Source organism: Solanum dulcamara, chromosome 6 (assembly GCF_947179165.1).
Source record: "Solanum dulcamara chromosome 6, daSolDulc1.2, whole genome shotgun sequence".
NCBI classification, from domain to species: Eukaryota; Viridiplantae; Streptophyta; class Magnoliopsida; order Solanales; family Solanaceae; genus Solanum; species Solanum dulcamara.
This window is the reverse complement of record NC_077242.1, coordinates 61,886,098-61,912,805: the sequence shown is the minus strand read 5'-3', so window position 1 is coordinate 61,912,805 and position 26,708 is coordinate 61,886,098. Positions and strand designations below refer to the sequence as shown.

General features: G+C 34.7%; 1 protein-coding gene across 1 annotated transcript; it reads right to left on the bottom strand.

Annotated features, from left to right (window-relative positions):
• Positions 1-9,569: 9,569 nt before the first annotated feature.
• On the bottom strand, positions 9,570-25,177 carry LOC129891244 (dolichyl-diphosphooligosaccharide--protein glycosyltransferase subunit 2-like). The gene is made up of 20 exons (XM_055966537.1): positions 25,093-25,177; positions 24,863-25,002; positions 22,963-23,155; positions 22,785-22,874; positions 22,459-22,521; positions 22,283-22,352; positions 22,064-22,128; positions 20,131-20,185; positions 14,387-14,514; positions 14,187-14,302; positions 13,968-14,037; positions 13,502-13,603; positions 13,281-13,370; positions 13,009-13,157; positions 11,620-11,731; positions 11,458-11,541; positions 11,066-11,146; positions 10,669-10,893; positions 10,344-10,466; positions 9,570-9,919 (listed from the first exon to the last, which is right to left on the bottom strand). The coding sequence occupies exons 2-20, from the start codon at positions 24,997-24,999 to the stop codon at positions 9,803-9,805; spliced, it is 2,070 nt and encodes a 689-aa protein (XP_055822512.1). The 5' UTR covers positions 25,000-25,002; positions 25,093-25,177; the 3' UTR covers positions 9,570-9,802.
• Positions 25,178-26,708: the final 1,531 nt, after the last annotated feature.

The following is a 26,708-nucleotide window of genomic DNA, read 5'->3' as shown; positions in this document are numbered from 1 at the left end:
AGGTTCTTTGGAGGTGAAAGACTGCAAAATTTGACCCCAAAATGTTCCAAGTTCGTATATATAGATATTAGGTAATTTTTCACAAATATCCCTACAAAATCTAGAAAACTGGACAAGTTCGCGATAGATCCGCGATGTGGATGTGTCGTGCACCTTTCTGGTCGACAAAAAAATAAAATCTGGAAAAGTTGTCCAAGTTTGCTGCAGGTCCGCGACGTGGACTTGTCGCTGACCTCTCTGGTCAACCAAGCATCAATTTTGACTCCAAACTCATAAAAATGCAATCTTGGTGGCATTGGAAAGAAGACTCAACGACCTTTAATTTGATAGGTTATGGGCCACCCAATTCATTAAATTTTAGGATATATGGTCGTTTGAATTTGACCCTTATACGAACTCATTTGGAAACTTAGACGATAAAAATTCTTTGGAATCGGCTTGGTGTTAGAGATCCCTTATGACCCTAAAACACATCTAATACTCTTAATATACTTAGGAATTGATCCTAACTCATATATACAACTAAAAGTCGATGAGTTTGACCCTATACGCCTAAAAAGAATGGTGTTAATCTTGGCATAGAAATTTTTGAGATGTTACACAACCTAAACCCTCTCTCTCACTCAAAACTGCTCAAATTAGATTATTCACTCTAAAGTTCTCTCTCAAGCAAGATCTAGGATTCCAAGCTTCAACTCTCCATTTCAAGATTCAAGCTAGTATTCCAGTTCAGGTGTGTAAATTTCATCAATGGGTATTCCTTCATTCATTGAGTCCCAAGAAAACCTCAATTCTTCAAATTATTTTATTTAACGAACCTTGAGAGGGTCAGGGGCTGAACAACACCCCCAGGCCTTAATATAAATAAAATAAATAAAAATACAAGAAGGAGGGACATAAACCTTACCTCTGGTCCTAAGGTGGTTCATAAATCGACTAACCTACTAAGGTTGATCGACTCATCCCCAATACTATGAAAATGTAAACCTAGAGACTATGCACCTAAAAGAGAGGACTCTTCGCAATACAAAACATCTAGAAAAATATAAATAAGGGAGACTCTTCCCTTATAATTCTAAGAAAATAAATCACTAACCTAATCCTATTCAATAGATCTATAAACTTCATAAGCAAAAGCATAGCCAAACTGAAAAGATTAAGTACAAAACACAAAAGGGATACGAAGGCAATCCATATCCAGTAAACTAAGAGAGCAAATACAAATGAATAAAAGAGTATCAAGGTAGTTTCTTGATTCTTTTCAATTTTTCCTTCTGAAGTTAATCATTCCTAGTTTCTTTAAAATGTAGCTTCCTTTAGCTGTTGCAGGTAATAGATGGTGAGTGTAGAAGTGTTGTGGGATATCAATTTTATGACTCCACTTAGAGAGGTAATCAGCAGTACAATTGGCTTCCCTGTAAGTGTGTTTACATTGAAAGATATCAAGATGCCTGATAAGCTGGTGAATGTCCTAGAATATTGTTGAACCTTCCAAGGTGGTTTTGAACTTAAGTTGAGCCACTTAGTGAGCAGCTCTGAGTCAACTTCCAGAATAATCTTTTATACCCATGTTGGATGCATCAGTGCACTCTGTGAAAAGCTACCAGTATCTCAGCTTGGTTATTGGTTCCAATCCCTAAGGGGATAGTGAATGCATAAATTATTTTCCTTAGTGATTTCTAAGAATTCCTCCTCCACCTATCTTCCCAGGATTCCCTGAAGCACTTCCATCCATATTGAATTTATAGATATTGTTAGGAGGTTTATTCCAGTTGACAGTGGTGATATTGATCTCATGACTAACCTCTCCATCATAATGATCAAATTCTTCCAATTGTTAGGCTAATTCAGGTAAGGAAAGCCAGTGTTGAGGAGTTGGATAGCATTCGTGAAGATAAAAAAATTTACTTTTGTAGCACTGGATTGTCTACTCACATACTTACCTAAGCATCTATTTTTTCATAAGTTCCAACTTATGAGGATAGGAAGTGACTGAAAGATGAGCTTTTGTACCTCATTTTGGATTTTGTACTCCAACATACCATAAGAACATTCCTTAGTGAAGTGTGGTTGTGAATAATCCCCAGGAAATCAGAAAAATATTTTCAGATGTAGTTGGGAAAGTGCCCATTGACACATATATGATCTATATCATCCAGACCAGGTCTGATGCAACAAAGTCATGTACAGGTTCAACAACAAATCTAGCAGTCATGTCATTTGTAGGTAGCTTTTTCTTAAATCTCTCCACACAAGAAATGAAATTTTGAATGGAATGTGCTTGTGCCGGTTAAAAGAGTCGATCACTGTCTTATTTTGTTTCTTTCTGATAATGTTCCATGAAGAAGAACAAGAGAACTTTCCATTGTCATTGGTATTCCACATAGCTTCATCCTTCAACCCTTCTTAATAAAGAAAAGTAGTACTCAGAATCTTTGGTACCAGTAAAGGGGGGCATGGTGTCTTACCATACTATAATTCTATTGACCATTAATTAGGAACTAGGACATTGTTATGTTGTTAGGTATGGACTCTTCAGTTCTGAAGCTAGCCAATGCACCATGACCCAACCAATCATCCCACCAAAAATAGCAGCTCCCGAAGTGAATTTTCCAGTTAATGTGAGGTTCTATGTTGTTCTTCATCATATACTTCCATACTAGAGATTGACTTGTGTTCCATTTTTTGGCCACTGGATTGGCTCTTTGACAATACTTACCTCTTGGAAAATTTCCCCATATGGAGGTCTTGGACCTAAAATTTCACCACTGCTTTTACTGAAAAGAAATACACACATCAGTTAATTGTCTCCTTCGAATACTCCCTTCTTCATAAGGATAGCTAAGAGTTTCCCAGGATGCCCAATGGTACTTCTTTTTATCTTTGTCCCAATCCAAAAAGAAATTAGCAATCAAGTTTTTGATGTACTTGATAGTTGTTTTAGGAGGGGAAATGGATAAAAGGGTATGAATAGGCATAGATTGTAAAACACGCTTTATCAAAGTAACCCTGCCACCATAACTTAGGATTCTAGACTACCATCCACTGATCATCTTAACCACCCTTGCCACCAATTCTGAATAGTATATGATTCTCTGTCACTCAATGTATAAAGGACATCCAAGGTAAGCAATAGGACTCTCCTTTTGATTGAATCCAATGACTTTCTTAATTATCTCAACAGTAGTATAAGGTGTTTTGAAGAGATCATGAAATGTCTTTTCTCCCTATTGATGAGTTGATCAGAAACATCTTCATAGGTTGAAAGGGTCTTCGTGATAAGTTGAAGAGATGTTCTATCACTAGAGGTGAAGATAATAACATCATCTGCAAAGCAAAGGTGATTAATCTGAGGTCCTCTAGTCTTTATTTGGAATCCATGGTAAAGTTGATTTTGATGCAAAAAAATCAACATTCTGGATAGAACTTCAGCTACAATAACAAACAAGGCCGGGAAAAAGGGATCTCCTTGCTTTAGTCCTCTAGTTGAGTGGAAAAAGCTATGTGGTTCCATTGATGATGATTGAGTACCAATTGTTAATCATAATTTTCTATATCATGCCAATGAACATTTTTCCAAAATCCACATTTCTCAAAACCACACAATTGAAAGCCCAGGATACCCTATCATATGCTTTAGTCATGTCTAATTTAATTGCCACATTGTTCCCTTCTTTAGGTTTTTGATGCCATGGGTAATCTCTTGTGTTAACATACTATTTTTTGAGATTCTTCTACTCTTAACAAAACTTGATTGGTTTTCTAAAATAAGGATAGGAAGTATAGGGGCCAGCCTAAGACAAAGAAGCTTGGAAATGATCTTATTAGTAAAATTACTGAGGTTTATAGGTCTAAATTCAGTAAGCTTATTAGGGTGCACAACTTTAAGCAAGAGGACGAAACAAGCATGGGACATGAATTTAGGCATGACATTCCCACAAAAGAAAGACAGGACAATAGCTAATAGATCACCCTTGATTATATCCCAACATGATTGGAACAATTTGCCACTCATACCATTTGGATCAGCAGCAAGGTTAGAATTCATAGAAAACATAACTTGTCTTAGCTCTTCCATAGTAGGCATCCTTTGAAGATCATATTTTGTTCTTGAGTAACCATTTTAGGTATACATTGGAGAATACCCTCATTAATTCTGTTCTTATGACCTGAAAATATCTGTTTGAAGTGCTCACAAGCTACTTTGGCTATGTTCTCATCTCCCTAAATCCATTTGTCATTATTAGTACATATCTTGTGGATAAATAACTTCCTACTTCTTCCTCTCATAAGAGCATGGAAGTACTTGGAATTAGCATCCTCCTCCTTAAATCACTAGAGCTGAGTTTTTTGCTTAAGGATGGATTCCTCTAACTTAAGATATTTGATATATTCAGCATTGATATGGTGTAGTCTGATTCTATTCTCCTCTGAACTATTGGTAATCATATCCCCCTCAGTAATCTAAATTTTTCCTCATACTCTTTAATAGTAGCAAAAATATCTCCATACTCCCTTTTGGACCAACAACTAAGGGTAGAAGACACTCTTTTCATTTTTTGGTGAAGGATCCACATTGCATTGCCAGAAAATTTTCTATCCCAACACTGTTTAATAGTATCCATGAAGCTCTTTTTCTCAACCAAACAATGTAAAAATTTGAGGTATATAGCAGTATTCTCCTATCTCAAATTCTTATCCATAAGTAAAGGGCTATGGTCAGATCCTACAGAAGGAAGGTGAGTGGTAGTAGTGTATGGCATCTTTTCCAACCTCTTGTCATTCATCATAGCTCTATCAAGTCTTTTCCACACTCTAGCCATTTAATACTTCTGATTACACCAAGTGAACTATTGGCCATTGTAACCCAAGTCCTGTAGACCACAAGTTTCAATCACACTATTGAATTCCTCAACATTATGATTTCTACAAGCCTAGGGTTTCTATAATTTTCGTGGGTTTTCATAGTAATTCAGTTCTTCTTCATGAATAGCCCTTAATTACATGTTTTACTCATGATTCTATGTTTTTAAATAGTATTCTCATGGACCCTCACGTATACAAGAATTTTCATCACTTAGAATTTTGTAATTTCCTAAGAATGTCTCAGACTATCATATTTTCATGATTTATGATGCTTTCAGATAAAGTATATTTCAGTAGATTATCAGTTATCATGATGTTTGAGCTACTCAGTATTTATCATCTATCAGTATGATTCAATATTATCATATTATTACTGTTTTCAGTTAATTACATGCTTTCCATGGGACTTTTACTTAGCATCGAGCGAATTTAGGGATGAAGGATTTTGGTCAGAGTCAGTGAACCTTTAGTAGCAATCTCTAAGTTCCAGAACTACATGTCATCATAGGATTTATCTCAGAGAGACACTAACTTAGAGGATCCACATTAGCTCAGCTTTAGACTCTATATCTTGGCAAGTATATTGGGCCCTTTTAGGGGGACTATACATCAAACTCCATGTAGTAGCTCACATGGTTATATGTCATTTTTAGTGTCTCCCACATTAGTCAGTCTTTACAATATTGCATGATCAAGTTTTCAGTTTATTCAGTTTTCATATTATTTACTTGGTTAGTATGTCAGCATGTTTTATAAATTATGTATGTTCAATTATCATGTTTATTATGCATATTTTTTATACGCAGTATATTCAAAGTACTGACCACATGATTTCTACCTATATTGTTTAAAAATATAATCTCCGACGCTCAGTATCCCGCCCGTGATTAGTTCAAGTCCAATCAGCATTGCAGATTCGAGGATGAACTTTATCTTTGATTTCAGTATTTTTATTACAGTTTCAGACAATTGGAGTAAGTTAGGGGTTTTTCCTAACAACTCATATTAGTAGAGGCTTTTTAGATAGACAGTTAGATTTAGATTATGTTACTCTTTCAGATATTTGTATATCTCAGTGTATGGGCTTATAAATATATTTCATTTTTAGCTTCCACGTTTATGTTCAAGTTTCTATTTCTTGTCTACCTTAGTATCATGTCAGACCATCAAGTTAGCTTGGAGTCACTTCTGGCTCTAAGTATTGTATCGCGACTAGGGGTAGTCTCGGATCATGATAGTTATGTTATAAATAAAGTTGGTAGTAAAGGACTTTGATGACACAACGTTAGATAGTAAGTCCCGGAGTAAGGTATGTAAAGCTAAAACCTCTTTCGTCATTAAGGTATGACCCGAAGTTGCAAAATCCTCCTATAAATATCGTTAGAGATTATATGATACTTGAAAGAGAAGTCTTCCTATTTTACAAATTCTTTCATTTTGGAGTTCTAAATCTATAGAGTTATAGTACTCTTTTCTAGTCAGGAAAGCCATATGTTTCATACAACTATATGTGTCTTCAGTTGAAACTCTAAGCAGTTAGAGGAGATATATATATATATATATATATGTTGCATAAATTTAAAGGAAGCAGTTGGCCAAAGATTATCCATATGTATATAGATCACATAAGTATGTGATTCTTAAACTAAAGAAAATAATCAATAATTATATCACGAGTTATATGATTCATGAGTTACCTATTGCAAGTCTTTACATGTAAGTTGAGATTATATCCTACTCTGCAGCATGGGATGGGTATTTTTAGCGATACTACATGCGGCGCTATTCTATGCACAAAATTCAGATAGAATCATTTGAAATTTTCCGTCGTGGATTCACCTGGCTTATAAAGGCCCATGAACAGACCATACAGGAGCCCTAGGGGGAGTACCTTGATAGACCTCGTTATCCAGATTATAAAATTTCATGCATGGGTGTGACAGTGGGCTACAGATGTCATACAGGTGTCATTAATCGTCGACAATAGGCCATCATGTGATTTCCTGACAGTTGGTTTTACAAAATACCAAAGAAGTTATATAACGAAGTAAAGATGTCACTTAGGCAAATTGTTGGAATTATATATATAAATGAATAAGCCTATAATGTTAGTTGAGGACCCTCGAGGTCAGTAGTTCCAATTTTGAATTATTTCTCTTGCATGTATATGTTCAGATTTGCCTATCTTGATATCTGATTCATTTGAGCATGCTTACCTGTCTACTTGTTATTTAGTCTTCTTTACATACTTATATGTACTGACGTCCCTATTTTTGGGGTACTACATTTCCATCAATGCAGGCTCAGGTACTCTGGACAGTAGATATTTTCAGTAGACCAGAAACTTCCTGTTTATCAGTTGGTAAGCCTCACCTCTACCTGGAGCTATCAGATATCTGGAGTCTAATTTTTTTAGGTATGTACATATGTTAAATTGGGTATGTCGAGGCCCTGTCCCAACAAGTTATTAGATTCTCAGAGGCATACTCTTTAGTGGCTTCTTAGATATAATTTTGTTTCAGTTGTAAAGTAGCCTAGTGGGCCTTTTGTTATCTATATTTTAGTATGTGTCTTGGTATATGCTCCATTGCGTATGAGGCTACAACTTTAACATGAGTTTAGTACATATAATTAGCAGGTAATCTTATAAATCCTCGATGTCCACCCCTTTCTAGTTGGGGCGTGACACGAACATATAAAGTAAAAATCAAGCATAACCCAATTCACCTCCCTTGTGTCATTAGGGCATGCAACTTATCAATTAGTATTAGACAGGGTTAACTTTGAGAGGTTGACACAATGTTGCATCACCAACTACACACAATGAGGGTCAATCCAACACCATGCCTCCATTGTCCAATGGAAAATATTATATCTGGTGAGAAGTTCACATGGAGGACTTTTTGCAAGTTGAAGATTATGAATTATGAGATAGGGTTACTAATGGACCAAAAATAGCCATGAAGAAATATGCTAAAGAAAATGATGTTAAAAAAGAAAAGGTTGAATTCACTCCCTCAATAAAAAAAATGTGAAGGTTCAAAAATATTTGTTTGTGGTCTAGGATTTAGATAAGTATGACAATTTTTTTGATTGTACAACTGGCAAGCAAATTAGGGACGCTTTGGTGAATGTTCATGAAGAAACTAGTCGAGTAAGAAGGTTCAGAGTTGTTATGCTATAAACTTACTATGAGATGTAGATAGATGAATCACTGCAAGAAATGATCACCGGGTTTACATTCATTGTAAAGGAGTTCTTTTGTTTCTTAAACAAAAGGATTTAAATTTATTTATATAATTAAGGTTCGTTCACAGACGTACAAAACGAATTGATCTATATAAAATAGTTCCACAAGCATCTCTTACAAGTAGATGCATTACAAATTATCATTTCAAAGGGTGAAGGTGTTGAATTAAGAGCAATGAGCTAGAAAATGCCGTGTGAGCTAGAGAGTTATATGTTAAGGCTAACAATATGAAGTTTTAATGATTAATAAATCAGTAGCAAAATATAATAAATATATGAAGACAAGTCTGTCGTCATAGGTCTCAGCAAAGAACTAATAGTGTTCATAACAAAGTACAACAAGAGAACCAATTCTTTTACATATTTAAAACAAATTTCTTTACATGTCTACAACAAAGAGTTGCTTATCAAGAGTGTACTACAAGCAGTGAAGGAACCAGGTCCTTCATAGTAGTCTGAAGAGGGTTGTTGATCAATGCAAAGCAGCTTCGAAGTGCAAAGAAAATTTTTTTGAGAAATTTGGTTTATGGCAAATTCAATAAAGCAAGGAACGAAGAAAAATATTTGGTACCTCTATCAAAGACACTCACCACTGAGGATCTAGTAGACAAAGTCCCTTCCGGCAGTTAGTGAAATTTTTTATGTATGGTTGTGCTCAATCATAATGAAATTTCAGTATGAACATCTAAAATCTTTTTGTTAAAAAAAATAATCAAATTTCAATATCTAAATCTACTTAAAATAAGCTCAAATTTTAAACATAAATTTCATGTATCAAGAAAAAACAAACCTCAATTAGCAATTTGTTGTAAACTCATTTAGCACCCTTTAAATTTTTCTTGAATGTTTGCGCTTAGTCATATATAATTAAAACATTATGAACTGGACAGATGACGTACATTGGACAGTCAAGTTTATGAAAGGCAGAAGTAGCATAGCACTTGTGTATAAAATGACTATGGCTAGTACAGTTTATTGCATATGGCTGGTTGCATAACAGCAGGATATTCCAACAGATACAGCAAGGAGTAAAGTCATATCTATCTATAGAATGTAGCTTGTTTAGCTATAGTTGTCAACTAGAGCAGGGATGAAGCTTATTTCCTGCTATTTTTTTTCCTGATTTGTAAAGCTTACTTGGTAAATAAAATTTTACTTTAAAAAAAAACACATAATTGACTAAAAAATTTCAGGCATGTGCCTAGTATGGAGAAGCAGAAGAAGCGAAAAAACATGCACCTTTGCCTTAAAGTTGACTAATGTTGGATATTCGTGCAAACTAAAATATAAAGTGGGTACTAATTAAATGGAGCAACCAAAATTGGGCGCCCCGTGAAATTTCTACATACAACTATCACATGCTTTTAGTATTAACCCTTTTAACAATATATGAAGAACTTAACATGCATTTCGACAACACCATGAGATGCGAACAGAAGTAATGAATCCAGATATAAAGTAATGTACGTATACATTCATGATGTCGAGAAAAATGCCGCCAGACAAACCACTGCAACTTCACCAGGTTAAAGTAGCAAAATCCAATCTTTTACTATAATTTGAAGACATAATCTGGTGCAGTTACATACTATATATGTATGCTTGTCCTACAACAAAATTGGATTATCCAACTCTCGTTTCTCTTTAAAGCTTCCTCACATCTATAATTAAAAGCAAACCGTCTAAATTAGGCTGATTTCAACTTGGCAGATGATGATGCTAGATATGCAAGAGTTCTGTGTCCAACGAACATCAAGAAGATCCCCAAAAATCCAAGCGCCTTGAGTGTTGTGAATAGATTCAGCTGTACGTAACGTAGCAAATACGTATGTATATTAGCAAATATAAACATGCTCAACAAATATATAAGACAAGTTAAATTAGGCTTGAGTTAGAGCATTGGCGAACACATTAGAGGGTACGTTTCAGTTGACAGATGTCAAAGATCATTATGGTCAATTGGAAACAAGACATTCTAAAACCTTGTTGACGTATAGAATTCGTGGTTCTAACTTTCCAGTACTGAAACACCGGTGATTTTTTATTAGGCAACAATAAGTTTAGTTCAACGAATGGGAGGAAAAAGGACAGGGAAGTTGAACTAATTTCTTTCTCCATCTCCTCATGTTGTTCCTAAATTAGAAAGCAAGTAATAGAAATGCTGCAAAACAGAAGTTGATCAATTTCATATAACGGACAACCAGAGATTAAAGAAAGCATGGACCTACCTTTAACCAAAATAGAAGATAGAGTGTTAAGACAGCTGCTATGCCAAGGTGGAAAAGAATGGCAAATATAGCAGGTGCTGATGCTTTTGGGAAGTTCTTCAGGTTCACTTGCAGCCTCCAAAGCTGTGGAGACATGAAAACACAAAATAATAATCACAACAAAAGTATTATTGGAAAGACGAGATCAAAGCTCCGCATCAAACTCAAGGCAAAGCAAATCATTGGGAGAAGAACCAACCATATACTTGGCTATTATCTCTTTTGATAAGGGAGAATACTCAACTGTTCACAATCAACTAATTAAAAGAAGAATTCAAGAGCATACCCCCACCAAAAATCCAATGAATGGCAAGAGAACAAGGGCCAGAAAGATGAGAGAAAGCTCCTTAGGAGGTCTTTTCTCTGGAGCTCTGAATATGTGAGATATTTCTGCCTTGGGCCCAAATCTTGAGGTAGAATCAATAGGTTGTGGAGGAGGGCGAGCTGCCTTTTCTGGAGGCTCTGGCAGATCTAATTCAATCGAACCCAGTTGTAGGAAGAACGAGTTTTCCTGGAGGAAAAATTGATCTGCTTAAGATACAACTAAAAATGCTTCCAGATCAAAATTCAAAGAAGCCCAGGTGTCTTGAGAAGAAATTGCTTTGCTGCTGCTCTGCTTAAAAATTGACCAAAATGTGACGCAATATGTAGAACACTTATGGAGCTAAAAAATTAACACTTACCATGACAGCATCCCCAACTGCAAGTTGGATGTCATATCTACCTGATAGATAGAAAAACTTCTCAACTAGTCCAAGAAAATCCTACAAAACAGAAATGCATTTACAATATAGCAGGGTTAGCTCTTGTAATCATTGTAGGTATTGGACAAATTTTAGTGATGTTTTTTATTGGTTTGGAACATGACGCTGGGAAATTATTGATGTTTCTCGCGCATAAGAACTTATTAGCAGATCACCAACCCCATCAACTGAGAGCCTAAATATGGTAATGGTTGGAATAACTCTAAGAATAACAATCTAACAGGCTTGCGCTAAATTTACAAGCATGTCCATAGTTCACTCTATGTTAACAGGACATAGAGATGTAGAGAAAACGATTAAGAAAACTTAACTAGTATTATTTCAAAAAATTTCCCAGAATTTTCCACCACAAAGATGTGTTCCACTTTGCTCTCATGTCTCAACTTGAGGAAAGCCTGCACAGGAAAACAGTAAGTCCACCAATATTCTATTACCGAAGACAATACACTAAAAGGACAAGATGAGCTTTCAACCTGGTGAGGCTTAAAAGCATTCCCAAGAGGAGAAGTTAATTGGAATGACAATCGTAGCTTTTGAAGATGATTTGCTGAGAGAGAGAGTGTGTTCTCCCCTGCCAAATCAAATCTGTATGGAAACAGACATGGATAACGATAACTATCGCTGTGGAGAATGCACAGAACACGATGCACAATTTTCAATTTGTATCAGTAGGCAGAATAGTCCATATGATAATATATAAATAGTATGAAAGCTAAGTTAACAAGACAGTACTCAAATCATAATAATAATTAGATGAAGTGAAATAGCACCTTCCATAAAATCGAGGAAATCGTGATGCGAAGGAACTATATAAAGGTAAACTGTATGAACCAATTGAAGGTCTGAATCAGCTTTTAAGTTTCATTGAGTGACTGAGTGTTAGAATTCTAAATAGGTAGATAGGAACGCAATGTAAACAGAGTCAAAACTGATTGTCTATATACAAAAGGAAAACCTTCAACAGAACATCTCTATCAAAAACTAAAAATTTTAAACCACGCTATTTATCCTCAACGGGCAGTACAACCCAATACCTATGCTTTTGGGCTGTAGAAAGCCACCTGGTGGATTAATTGAGATGCAAGCAAGGTAAGACCATACCACCATTAAATAGAAAAAGTGGCCAGTTCTTCAAATTTAATTAATGGCAACGTGATACAGCATGTAGAAAGAATCTAGCTAGCTTAATATTTTTCTTCTAAATGAAATGCTTAAATGTCATAACAGTAAAGGAATTTATTAGTGTTCTATGTTTCATAATTGAGGCATGGTATTTGCTACGGGTGGCAAAATCAAACCCAACCCGCCCAACCTGTTTAAGTTTGGGCAGGTTATTGACCCGCCCTTTATTAGCTCAACCCATTAAAAATTGGGTTGATATGTAACCCAAATTGACTCTAGAGAAATCTTGTCAAAATATTTTTAAAAAACTTTTTTTTTAATTTGATATGTTATAGATAGCCATAATAAAGATAAAAATAATTTTATTATGTACTAAAATATTGTAAAAGAACAAATAAAACAATTAAAACTTAGTAAAATTTGGTTGGTTTGGGTCTTGACCCATTCTATAACCCATTAACCAACCCGTTTTGACCCAAGCAAATTTACGTTGGGTTGGGTCTTGACCCGTTTATTGTCTTGACCCATTATGACCCGACCAAATTTGACCCAACCCGCCCAATTGCCACCCCTAGTATTTGCATTTACCATAACAGAGAACAAGCCAACAATAATCATCAAAACAAAGGATTAGTAAATGAAGACGAAAGACCAAATAAATAGTCAAAGATTAAAACAGAATCAGTCTTTAATATATATGTGGCAAAAGTATAGTAAAAGAAGAGCAGAAAAGCTCATACCTCTTTTGAGTTTCCACATTACCAAGATCACTGTCGAGAACAGCAACATCTTCATGGTCAACTTCGATAAATCCCGTCACATATATGGGTACTTTCGTTCGTCCTCCAGTGGCATAGATCTTTTTATCCTCTGGATTGTGAAGGACAATCTAGAAGATCATCCAGAAAATAAAGATAGGAGATCAAGTATCAACTTAAAGGCATGAGGGATTCCAAGGGAGGGAGAATGGGAAGATGAACATATTCATAAGGAAAAGAGAGCTAGGCCATACCTCCAAAGAAAAAATGTAACTGCCAACATCAATGTTTCCTGGCAATGCATCCAAGAAATGCACAGCATTTTCAGGGTCAAATTTGAGATCCTGCAGAGCACAAATTTGAACAAACTAAGTTCAATAAGAGCAAAGATATTTACACTATTTTAATCAAATCATTTTAACTGCTACAAGATATCCATCGGCTGGATTAGATCACAAACAAAAACCCTATGCACCTGATCAATGATTGAAGCATCCTTTGAACCATAGCTGAAGATCTGCTTGAGTTTCACAGACAGAGAAGGTGCAGCAGAGCCCAAAACAGTGTTCACATTCACCTAATTTTAAGAATGATAAATGTCAACAACTGAAATCTAGTGGTGAGCACTTAAAAAAAACAAGACAACCAAATTCTATGCGCAAGCAATAATGCTGATCACACTTGCACATGTAAATTAAGGCACCTTAACCTTGTTGAGAGAAACCCCTTTCAAGCCATCATTTTATTTTACTCTAAACGAGTCTTTCAAGCCATTGTTCTTGATTTATTGTACAGTATCATCAAAGAAACAGAAATAAACAAGCAAATGATGTGAATGAGACTTAAATCCAAAATGAGTGGTTAGAATAAACATGTATGAAGGAAAATAAGCAATACCATCTAATCAAAAGATAAGGAAAAAAGGGATCAACATGACGCACCTTAAGCTGGTCTTTCCTAGTCAATGAAAGCACAGCAGTTGGGAGCGACAAAATCAATGGAATGGAGACCCTGTATTGAAAATAAGTTCTTGACATATATAAGTAAATAATGTTGCTAGCTGATAAGGGGCTTCATCTGAAATTTACTACAGACAAACAAATTCCCTGAGATATTGGATTTGGGAAAGGGAAAATGGAGTAAATCAAAGCCAGGCCCACCGATTGTTTTCTAAGGAAGCCAATGCATCAAGTTGATAAAACAAGTCTTCTGCATTTCCAGGAATTCCAACACCGAGGAAAAACCTTGCTAAACCTAAAATTTTGTCACCTGGTAGCTTCATATAATACAGGAAAATTATTATAAAGCTTGCATATGATGTTGGAAAAAAAGGAAAGGGTCAACGATTACACTATCGTACATTTAAATCTTCATCAGATGCTGTGGCAAATGCTGTGATACCACGTATCACTGCTGATGAAGCTGATAGGGGACTCTGATGTCCATGAGCATCAACAAGCTTTTCATCAAAGTAATAGGCACCATCATCTGTAACATGACAACAATTATTTTTAGAATGACATTGAGTTTCCCAGCATGACTAGACAAACTGCAGCATCATCTGTAAATAGGCTAGAACGGTATCGAATTAATTCATGAACCACTTCAATATCATCTTCTATTGAAAACTACAAAAGACATCCCTTGTAATTATGGACAGCTGCAGTTTTTATGCTGCAGCAAATAGTTACACAAAAAATGTTACCTTCTCAAAAAAAAAACAATAAAAGACACAAGTAACATCTAGTGAATGTGTCAAAGACCAAGCAAATCAGATTTTCTCAATCAACAAGCATCAGATAAATTTAACAGCAGTAATTATTTTCACATTTGTCAGTTAGACCATCCCAATAAACATACTTGGCTCCTGCCCCCTTTCCTTACCTCTTTCTCAACCAGCTCATCAACCACGAAAATTTTCGAGTCAAACACATGAAAATACATTTATGAATCATGTATGTCTCCAGATTAAGAAGGTATCACCGAGTTCCAGCCTTCGCCCTTCTTAGATCAATTGATTGAGTGAAATGTAAATTCAGCTTTTTATGGAATAGTAAATAAATTTCCCTCATGAATAAGCAAGGAACATTCATATCAGAAATAGGTGAGGTACCTCTAAATCGAAGATCATTTCCTAAGCATAAACACATTCATCATAATTGAAACGAGGAAATATAAGGACACCAAACATTTCACTTTGTTATAGCTTGCAGCATTCACTAATAAACACTTCACCTGAACATTCAATATCAAGAAAAAAGGCAATCAAAAATCTATCCTGACAAAAACCAATACTTCATCCATTTTGTTATATGTCCACAAAGATACTTTGCATTGTAACATACATGTACACACAATATGCATTGTGTTGTAAGATAGATATACACACAAAATACTATGTGTTGTAAACTAGTTATAGATATAATATACTTGTGCCCAAGTATATACATGGCAAATAGATATTCATACAATATACTTGGTGCCCAAGTATATACATGGCAAATAGATATCCATGCAATATACTTGGTGCCCAAGTATATACATGTATATATACCCCTCTTTTTGTAATAAAGAATAAGGCAAGAACAAATGAAAAGAAAAATACTACACTTGCAATTTCCTCATCCATCTTTCCTCTTAATTTTAGTACATTATATTTATTTTATAACACGTTATCAGCATGAAATTCTAACCTAACTTCTCGTTCACTCTTAATGTTGTGCTAAATTTGCAGCACCTTTTAGACTTTTGGTATTTGAACAACCCATAAGAAGTGGAGTGCAGCTTTGAAGAATACCAGTAAAGTAGACAAACAAACAAAAAAAGGGCAGCCCGGTGCACTAAAGCTCCCGCTATGCGCGGGGTCCGGGGAAGGGCCTGACCACAAGGGTCTATTGTACGCAGCCTTGCCTTGCATTTCTGCCACAATAATTTATTTATTTTTCAGACTGAGCCGAGGGTCTCTAGGAAACAGCCGTCCTACCTTGGTAGGAGTAAGGTCTGCGTACATTCTACCCTCCCCAGACCCCATGTTGTGGGATTTCACTGGGTTGTTGTTATTGTTGTTGTTGTTGTTGTTGTTGAGTGTATTTTTCAATCTTATGTATAATCATTATACAAACAAAAATCATGAAACTTGAAAAGGTTAGAATATGCAGATTATTTAGTCTACTACTATAGTAAATTAATATCCATTAACGGGCCAAGCAGAATAAGAACAGGACAGAGAATAAAATATTTGATAAATCTAGTTAGTCGAAATTTTTCCTTTTGTTTGTGATTCATTGGTAGAATTATCCAATTTTCCCCTTTGTAGCAGTGAGCAAAGTCACAAGAGAGTAATAAAGTATATATGAATTATACATATATGCATAGCGTCGATACTAAAATTAACTTTTAAAAGAAACGTACCTTCTTCCAACGAAGAGAATAAACACAACTTAGAGATGATGAGTTTGGTTAGAACTTCGTGTTGATAACGTGTTATAAAATAAAGATAATGTACTAAAATTAAGAGGAAAGATAAATTGAAGAAAATTGGAAGTGTAGTTTTTTTTTCACTAGTTCTTTGTCTTATTCTTTGTTACAAAAAGAAGGGTATATATACATGTATATACTTGGGCACCAAGTATATTGCATGGATATCTATTTGCCGTGTATATACTTGGGCACCAAGTATATTGTATGAATATCTATTTGTCATGTATATACTTGGACACCAAGTATATTATATCTATAGCTAGTTTACAACACATAGTATTTTGTGTGTATATCCATCTTACAACACAACGCATATTATGTGTACATATATGTTACAACACAAAATATATTGTGTGTACATTTATGTTACAACACAAAGTATATTTGTGGACATCCATTTTACAACACTCCCCCTTGAATGTCCATGTAAAAGAAAAATTCTAGTGAAAGAAAAAGTGTAGTAATATAAATCAAATAATTTTTAATAGTATGGATAGATCAGTGATTGGCCAATAAAATATGCAATTCAAGTATATTTTATTTCACCTGGAAAAGTGATGTTCTGGACTTATAGTTCATATTCCAAGGCATAATGTCAGTTGGGTACAAATAAATTATTATGCGAGTTGCGACAAGTAAGATTGTAAGATATAAAGTACAGCTTGTGCCTTGGGCATAAACGTTTCTCACAAAAGTCCTGACATTATTGCAAGGAGATGTGTTCTCCTATGGTGGATGCAATGAAGTATCTTTTAGTGTTACAATGTATGAAAAATTTGAATAAGTATAATAAATAATTATCATATCTACTTAGGCAGTAAAGATTATATGAAAATCCCTGAAGGATTTAAAAGGTTTTAAGCAATTCCAGTGAATAGTACCCCAATGGTTGTTAGAACACTTAACATAAAGATCAGTTTCTCATTAAAATGGTTAGCAAGTACCATGTCAATATGTCATAGTGCAATTCATGCACTTACCCATCCTGCTATTACTATTCATGGTATAATAATTTTAATGTGCATGCAAAATATAACATCAATCTTATCGGTGGAGATATTAGCGTGAATCAAATATTGATACAAATTATTTATTTTGATCGGTCGTGTCAAGATTTATTGATTATGAAATTGCAAGAAATTATTTGATTTATATGAAGTTTGATCTCAAGAAAGTTATCTGTTTTCATGTGGGTATACTGTCATATTAAGAGCCCATTTGGATGGGCTTTAAGTTAGTCAAACCAACTTATAAGCCCCTTTTTAGCTTTTGGACGTGTTTGTCTAATGCTAACTTTAAGCCATAAAGTTCTTAAAGTCAGTCAAAAATGAGAAGTTAGGATTTCTAACTTTTTTTCTAAGTGCTTAAACCCATTTTGTTTGACCAAAAATTACTTTTATATCCCTTATATTTAAACTAAATTCCCAAACTACCATTTTTATTCTTTTAACCCTAAAATTCAAACACTTATTTTCAACATAGGAACTTTTATCCAAACACTCAACTGCTTATTTATAAAAATAACTTTCAGCACTTCAAAGTTCTAAAAGCACTTCATACATAAAAGTTACTTTTTTAAGCCCATCCAAACGAGCTCTAAATCATTCCACAAGACAATCAATTGTATTGCCATGCAAATGAAAGTATCTGTCAGTGCTTGGTTGCTTCTACGAACAAGTCGGACGAGCAAATTGTCTAAGCCAACAAGATCACGAACTGAGTGATTGTCAAAAATGTATTTGGTTGAGATTAATAATTCAACACATCCAGGAAACATGTGGTCTTCCTTTGAAAAGAGATATTCCAACAACATTATATGAAGACAATGTTGCATGTATAGCTCAACTAAGAGGAGGATACGTAAAAGGAGACAGAACAATATACATTATACCAAAATCCTCTTTTTTACTCATGATCTTCAAAAGAAGGATGAAACAGATGTTCAACAAGTTCGTTCAAGTGATAATTTAGCAGATATATTCGCCAAGGCATTGTCAAGTTGAGATATAAGATTGGAATGCATCATCTTTGAGATGTTAAGTGATGTCTTCATCGGAGGAGTAAATATGCACTGCACTCTTTTTTCCTTAATCAAGGTTTTATCCCACTGGGTTTTCCTGATAAAGGTTTTTAATGAGGCAGCAAGCAATGCGTATTATTACACTTTTTTTTCAATAGAATTTTTCTTTTACATGGACATCCAAGAAGTGAGTGTTGTAAAATGGATGTCCACAAATATACTTTGTTGTAACATTAATGTACACACAATATATTTTGTGGTGTAACATACATGTACACACAATATGCATTATGTTGTAAGATGGATATACACACAAAATACTATGTGTTGTAAACTAGAAATCCATATAATATACTTGGTGCCCAAGTATATACATTTTTATATACCCCTCTTTTTTTAACAAAGAATAAGGAAAGAACAAGTGAAAAGGAAAATACTACACTTAGAATTTTCTCATCTATCATTACTCTTAATTTTAGTACATTATCTTTATTTTATAACACATTTCAATTTTTGTTTATCCTACTTTCCTTTTTAGTTCGTTTCAAAAAAATGTCTCTTTCATTTTTTTGGCAACTCTTTAATTCCAACTTTCCACATGGCATATTTAAGACTACAAGACTAAAGAGCATTTTGATACATTTGACATATCTTTAATTTAAGACTACAAAATTCAAAAGTTTTCTTTACTTTCTTGAACTCCGTAAAGTCAAAATAGGACAAACAAATTGAAACAGAGGGAGTAATACACAAAAGCAAGAATATTAATTTATTTCTTGATTAATTGTAAGGACAAGAGAGATAATACCTTCTTAACATACATCAATATATCCTAATCCAACAACAAATCACAAAATTCCCAATATTTTTATTGACTTTATGATTTCTTAATTTTCTTGGCCGGCACCTAAAATTAGGAGTTCAGGCAACTACGTTATCAGATGAGGGACATAAGGAGGGATGTTAACATGTTTCACATTGTTTTAACTTGCAGCATCCACTTATAAACACTTTTCACTTGAACTTTCAGTATCAAGAAAAACAGCATGCAGATCATGTTCATTCCTTCATTTCACTTTTAGATAGGTCAATCCTTCGTTTCTACCACACTAATATCAATAACCACATAAAATAGCAAGAACAACAAATTTCATCTAAATTAAAACTATGGAAAAGAGCAATAATACCTTTTTAACAAGCATCAGTAATTCAGTATCACCTACTCCGGCGATTAATCAGAAACATTCACAATATTTTTAAAGACTATATATTTCTTTTTTCTTGGCTGGAAACTATTGCAAGCAAAAATTAGAATACTATATTTTTTTCCAGTATCTAAAAGCTGCACTTTGACAAGATGGTTTTATCTGGTACATCCAAATGAATAGCACAGACTCAAAGCAATTAAAACCAGCCAATGTCATATACTCTATCTAGCACAAGCACATCCGTGTATATCCCTGTAAGTTCAGATCTTAGAACAGGGAAATCTCAAGCAAAATTTACTAGAAGCTACTGAAAACCTCACTGAGAAAACAAAGAAAAAATACCGGAGTGAACAAGAAAATGAGGAGAACATACGAAAGAACAAAAGAGGTTGATACCATATTTCTCAACACCATCTAGGAGCTTTGATATGTCATTTTTCACCAGGCTAATCTGCCAACACAAAGACATAAGAGGTAAAAACTAGTTATCACATAAAATCATATGCATGAAGTTAGAAAAAACAAAAGAAAAATCAGAACACTGATGACATATGATGTACTTCCAAGTGAAGCAAAACACAACTTTAGTACATAAGCTAACATACTGGTCCACCAAACTCAATACTACCTAGACACACTTAAGAGACATGCAGATTTAAATCAAATGCCCGCAATCTTTTGTCTCTGCTTATCTCCTTTATGTGGACCCGCTCTAACATGTAATATTCTTACACTCATCTTTTTTGGGACAACAGCGGGAAAAAACATAAGGCTTCAGATAATTAGTATCACATGAGAGATGTCATAATATTTGATTGATCCCCTTAGAAAATCACCCAACAGCTCAGTCAATCACCCCATATTCCCAAACCTTGTTCTATGTGAACTTAAAAGGCACATTTAAAATGCACATTAAGTGGCACAAAAGTGGAAAGCAAAATGAAATATATGCAATAACACATTCAGTAACCTCTCCAATGATAGCAGTAAGCAATCTCATGTTTAACATCATCAAATGAACTGAAACAATATGAGCAGTGTACTTGAAACATAAACAACTATGTTGTAAAAGAAACAGCTAAACTTGAACAGCTAGGTGAATCTAAATAGCAAGAATTACACCAGGATCCCATATTTACAAAGCAAAATGCTCAATCAAAAGAGGTATGCATGTGCCTCCAGGACTTTGGTGTAGTTATAAAAGCGTAGCTTGTGAGGTGTGGACCGTGATTTAGGCGCACTTTAGACGTTCGTGTATGGTATTTGGAGGGTGCAGGGTAGAGGATGGGCCTATTATCCACCGAATTATGAACCTTGTGCTATTTACCTTTTGGAATTTCTCAGTTATCCAGAAAAAAAAAAGGTATGCACATGAATATGGTAGGGGTTTCCCTGAAATGTATGTTTCAAAGGATAAAAGCATAGAAATGTATCAAATTGCACCACAATCTGTTGTGGGTTTAACAAAAAGCACAATTGAAGTGGCACTCCAGCAAATACAGATGAACTCAACATACATCCATGCATGCATACTTAGGTGCACCATACACACGCATACATAATTAAATACGCATTATACACATAAATATATCGAAGGGGAGCCTTGGAGTAACTGGTAAAGTTGTTGCCATGTGACCAGAGGTCACAGGTTCAAGCCTTGGAAACAGCCTATAGCAGAAATGCAAGGTAAGGCTGCGTACAATAGACCCTTGTGGTCGGGCCCTTCCTCGGACCCTGCGCATAGCGGGAGCTTTAATGCACCGGGCTGCCCTTTTTTATACACATAAATATATAATCTCGATGAAATAAAGAATGACAACAAAAACACTCATTTTATAGACAAAAGAACTGAAAAACTACAATTAAGTGAAATATTCTTTTTGGCAGCCATGGAATCATCAAGGACGATAACTCCACCCCTCCTCGTATCTGCTTAAATACCATGCTTTTGTTTATAGAAGGTAATGAACTCGTGGTGTGAACCTAACCCACACACGACGTGCTCTTACCTCAAGACCAAAGCCATCAGGTTCAAAACAATTTAAATATTTAGTTCAATTACAAGTTATTATACAAGTTTCGAATTTCATATCCATAGTGCTGAAACACGCATCTTAGCACCTTGACATCTACACAGAGCTACCTTAAGCAATGAAAAGCACCCAGCCTATACCACACCTAGTTTCAGCGCTTTTGCGAGCCTTTAATAACAGTGATAAGGAGGATACTAGTGCTTACTGAAGTGAAGGATTTTACATGAAATACCGGTGACCAAAGTAAAATTAATGTTCTTGGGGATTGATCAATAGAAAGGACAAGTTTCACTCACCAGAGAATGATCAATCTCAGAAGATGCTAATGAAATGACACCAGCCAGACTCTCAAGTGCAATTCCTGTAAAAGAATATTTAAACCCAGGATAAAAAAATAACAAAAGATATTAGCATTCAAGCAAGAAGAGGGGGCACCTTAGGGACTCATGTTTACAGCTAGCCAATTGTTTTCGTAATATAATGCAAAACTATTGTCTTCTAGAGAAAATAATCACCTGCAGCAAATGTACTAGACTTGGGATTATTGGAGCTATAGCGCCATCTTCCATCACTTTGGCTAAGAGCCTGCCAAGAGTTCTCAAGTGTCCCTTAAGCAATCTTATACCAAATATTACAGAAACAAATATTGAGTAATAACATGTAAATGATAACAGCAAGTGCAGTTAGAAACCTTTATGGCACGGAAAACTGAATCAGCACCTCCAAGATGTACATCAACTTCAGAGGTCTGGCCCTACAGAGGGAACAAATGACAAGGTAAAAACAGAAAAACAATATTGGCAAAATCCAATTGCCATATGAAACACACAGAAACACAAACAGATATGAAATTCACAGATATTGCCAACTATATATTACTGAGAAGCTTCAACTTTTCTTTATACGAATCTGGTTTTATTGACATTCTTTCAAGGGGTTGAGAGGACGGGAAGGAGCATCAGTTAAGTCAGGTACAATATAAAGGAAAGTATGAGACATTTCTCCCTGTTGCATTACCTTGATAAGAACTAAACTACCAATTGAATAGTAGTAGTCGAGAAGCGAGCTGGCAGTGTTCACAGAATCCTTAAGTCTTGAAGCTATGCCCTTCACGCATACAAAAGGAAGATATAAGTAAATATAATGTACTAAAAAGAATTATCATAAATCAGATTAGCAGTAAGCTTAAACATACAGCAAAAGTCTCCTTATTAAGCTCGCATTTCAATAGCACATTTACTTCCAATGCTAGGTACAAATCCTTCAATGTGGAAGATGGAGACCGAACGGTATCCACCACTGATTTACATGTCTTCGCCTTGATGTCAGGCTGTTGTCCAATCCCAAGAACCTTAAATGTCCTTAAGGCCTCGTATGTGTCTTTAAGGCTGGAGAGAGATAAAATAATCAACCGCTAGATAGATGCAATTGAAATTTCAAGATACATCACAAATATCAGCTATGACTATAAGTTTGTAAACGCACAAAGAGTGCAACTAACGTTTTTGCAATTGGTGACTATCAACAAATTTTAACATAGAGAGCACAGCGAACATCAATTGTGTTCAACCCCGGCTATCACAGATTCTTATAAGAATTGGATAATGAGGTGCCAATAATTGTTTCCTTTTTACCCCTGTATATTTTGTAGAGGAGCTGCAAGAAGAGTTTTAACAGATGCCTTTCAGCAAAATATCGAGATTGCCAATAACCAAGCTGCGTAGAAAAACAAACCTTGGTCCTAATTCAACTCCAAAAGATAGCTCTTGAGGAGAGGATTTCTTAAGATCATAAACGGAGACAACTCATTCCCTCAACTAATGTAGGACACTTTACAGCCTCTGCCAATGAGGGTCGGAAGTTTGGAGCATGGAGAATTTAACATGGGGACCAAACTAATAATATGAATGGGTCTGCCTCTGATATCATATTAAGAAAATGGACCTTTGGCCTAACTCGCCCGAAGCTAGCTTATGAGGTAAGAATTTCCCAAGACCATATAAGGAAGCAAATAGTCCATCCCGCAACTAATGTAAGACACTTAACACCAACTATTCCTCCTCAATTGAGTTTTTTGGTAACCAAGAAATACGTTACTACTAGCTTCGAAACTAGGTCGATAACGCACTCACCCCTCTAACCTTCTCCACTTGAATACTAGACTTGGTTCACAAGTTAGGATTTGGACTTGTGAAGCAATTCCTTCACAGTTAATTAATATTCTCACAATAACTTATATATATTACTTAGAAATATATATTCTCACAATTCTTCTGGACTCAGGACTAAATTTTTGCATATATATAAATTATTCGGACTTGTGAAACGTGCAACTTTGTAAGGTATATTCACTTTCCATATGTGCTCCCGTGGCTGAGTCACAAAGATTCTAACAATTCTTCTTGTTTTTTTTTCTCTTCTTCTTTAGATTGAACATGCATCTAGATGTTACATACACACAATTTAAAAAGAAATAGAGAGTCAGATGAAGTTCGTAATTCTGAACCTCTTGTTTGATCTCATTGTCCGGCACTTAATTTCAATAATCCTAAAAATCCTTGAGATTTGATTTTGTAGTCCATTATAAATGCTATTTAGTTATATGACCTTCTCAACAGAAGATCAGTAAAAAATAACAAAAGTGATTCGTAAATAAAACATAAGATATCTTTGTAGGGTCATTTACTTCTATTCAGATTGTAAGTAGATGATCATTTCCTAGAATTATCCTTGTCCACTTCAGATAACAAGCCCCAACAACTTACCTCCGTCAAAAACTAGAAGCAAACTAGTATACACAAAAATCTTTATCAAAAAACAAAGAAGAAATCACGATATTGGGGTGCAATGGTACTCAAACTGGAAGAGTAAATACAAGTCAACAAGAGAACAAGATCTGGCACAAAAAAAAAAAATCTTAGCTTTATAATCATCATCATCATATTTGTACAATTAACAAGCCAATATTCAAAAATTCAGAAACCCTTCAACTATAACTCCTTTTTCAAACATTATTATATGATACACTCCACAAATCCAAGATCAATAGTTTTCAAGCTGAGAAAGAAGGGGTTTAGTGAGGGTTTAATCAAAACCTTGTAAAAGATCCATCTTTGGCTTTAAGCAACTCTAACGCAGCAGATCGGTGAGAATCTGAAATGGGTCTGAAAATTGCAGCTTCACAGATCAATGTACACAACGCTAGAATCAAAATTCCTAAAAGTTTCCCCATTTTCTGCAACAACAAAATCAATAAAAAGAAATTATATATAGAAATTTGAGCTAAATTCGAAACGAATTCGACTCAACGGGGAAGAAGACTTACGAGAGTGAGGCTCGATGGTCTTTGGAAGACTGAAAGTCTGAATCCAGTGTGAGAATTTTTAACAGTTGAAAAAGAAAATTCACCATTTCTCTTTCATTGTTAAAATTAAAAAAAAAAAAAAAAGGAGAGAGAGAAAGGGCCAATTAAATACTCTCTCCGTCCAATAATACTTGTCCAATATTAATTTTGTACAATTCTAAAAAAATTATAAATAAAAGTGTAATTTTACCATATTTTTCTTTTAATATAATAAATATAATGTGTTAAAACATGTAATAGAGAAATGACTACTAATTAATAATATGGGTAAATTAGGAACTAAGTTAAGTAAATTATAACTAAATTAAAATTATCTCTTGATTTCATAAATTGAATAAGTATTGTTGGATATCTATTTTTAGTATAATGGACAAGTAAAAATGGATGAAAGGAGTAAAAGACAGTTGATTTCTTTTATAATTTTACATTAATAGCTTGTTTGGTCAGCATCTTAAAATTAGCTTATTTTTAACGGAAAAGGGTCAAAAATGTCATTAGCTTATTATTAACGAAAACGGTTCAAAAATGTCTTTAAACTAAGTGAAATGAATAAAAATGTCATATGTTTATAGTTTAGTCCAAAGATGTCCTTGATGTTGATAGTTTGATCCAGAAATGTCTTTATTGTTACTAAATGAGTCAAAAATATCTTTTTTCGAAAATATATATTGTTTCTTTTCCTTTTAAACATATCATGTTCTGGAACATTCCTCAAAATGATAATAAGTGCCTTAAGAATGTCTTGAGAATAAGTCGCTCGCGTAATGCATTCTCCTTATTCTTTTTGGCAAATCTGAGTCCGAAATGTCGATCAAGGGGTCAAAACCTACTGAAAAATGGTCTCGGAGAATTTTTAGGGACTCGTGTATCGAAAGATGAAGTTTGTCAAAAATTGCACAAAACAGTAAGGTGTGCGGCAGCTTCGTGTCGCCCACTTGTTCCCGTTCAGTGTATTTTTTTTCTGAGTCAAAATCTGGCCAAAATCTCATTCGCTAAAAATTGACCTATCTGGAAGCAGCTCTGCGTGGCAGAACTGGGAGAAGTTTTTCGTCCGAATTTAGTTTTTAAGTAAGGGCACTTTAAACTTTTCCCTAGTTATTTAGAGCCTAATTCTACTCTATAAACTACCTTATACCCTTAATTCCATTAATTCTTCTATAATTCACCTACTCAAATATTTCTCTCTCTACGAGAGGTTCTCAAAGATGCCATTGGAGATTTTTAAAAAATTCACTCAAGCTCTCCATCAAAATTCTCAAATTCTTCCAAATTCTTTTGTCTTCTCACTCAAGGATGGGGATTGATTCATGGGCTCTTTTCACCCATTAAGTCCCAAAGATTTCTCAAGTTTTCATCCAATTTACAATTGATTATAAATCCTAATCTTGATGAATTGCATTGGACTGATTTAATTTCGTTTTTAAATGTTATCAATGATCTTTATATGCATGTTCTCATATGAATTGCATGATTTCAAGTTAATTTATAGATGCCCATGCACAAATCTATATTTTCAAGCTATGATTATGAATTTAAGATGATTTTATGAGTTGATCATAAGTTAAATGATTTCAATG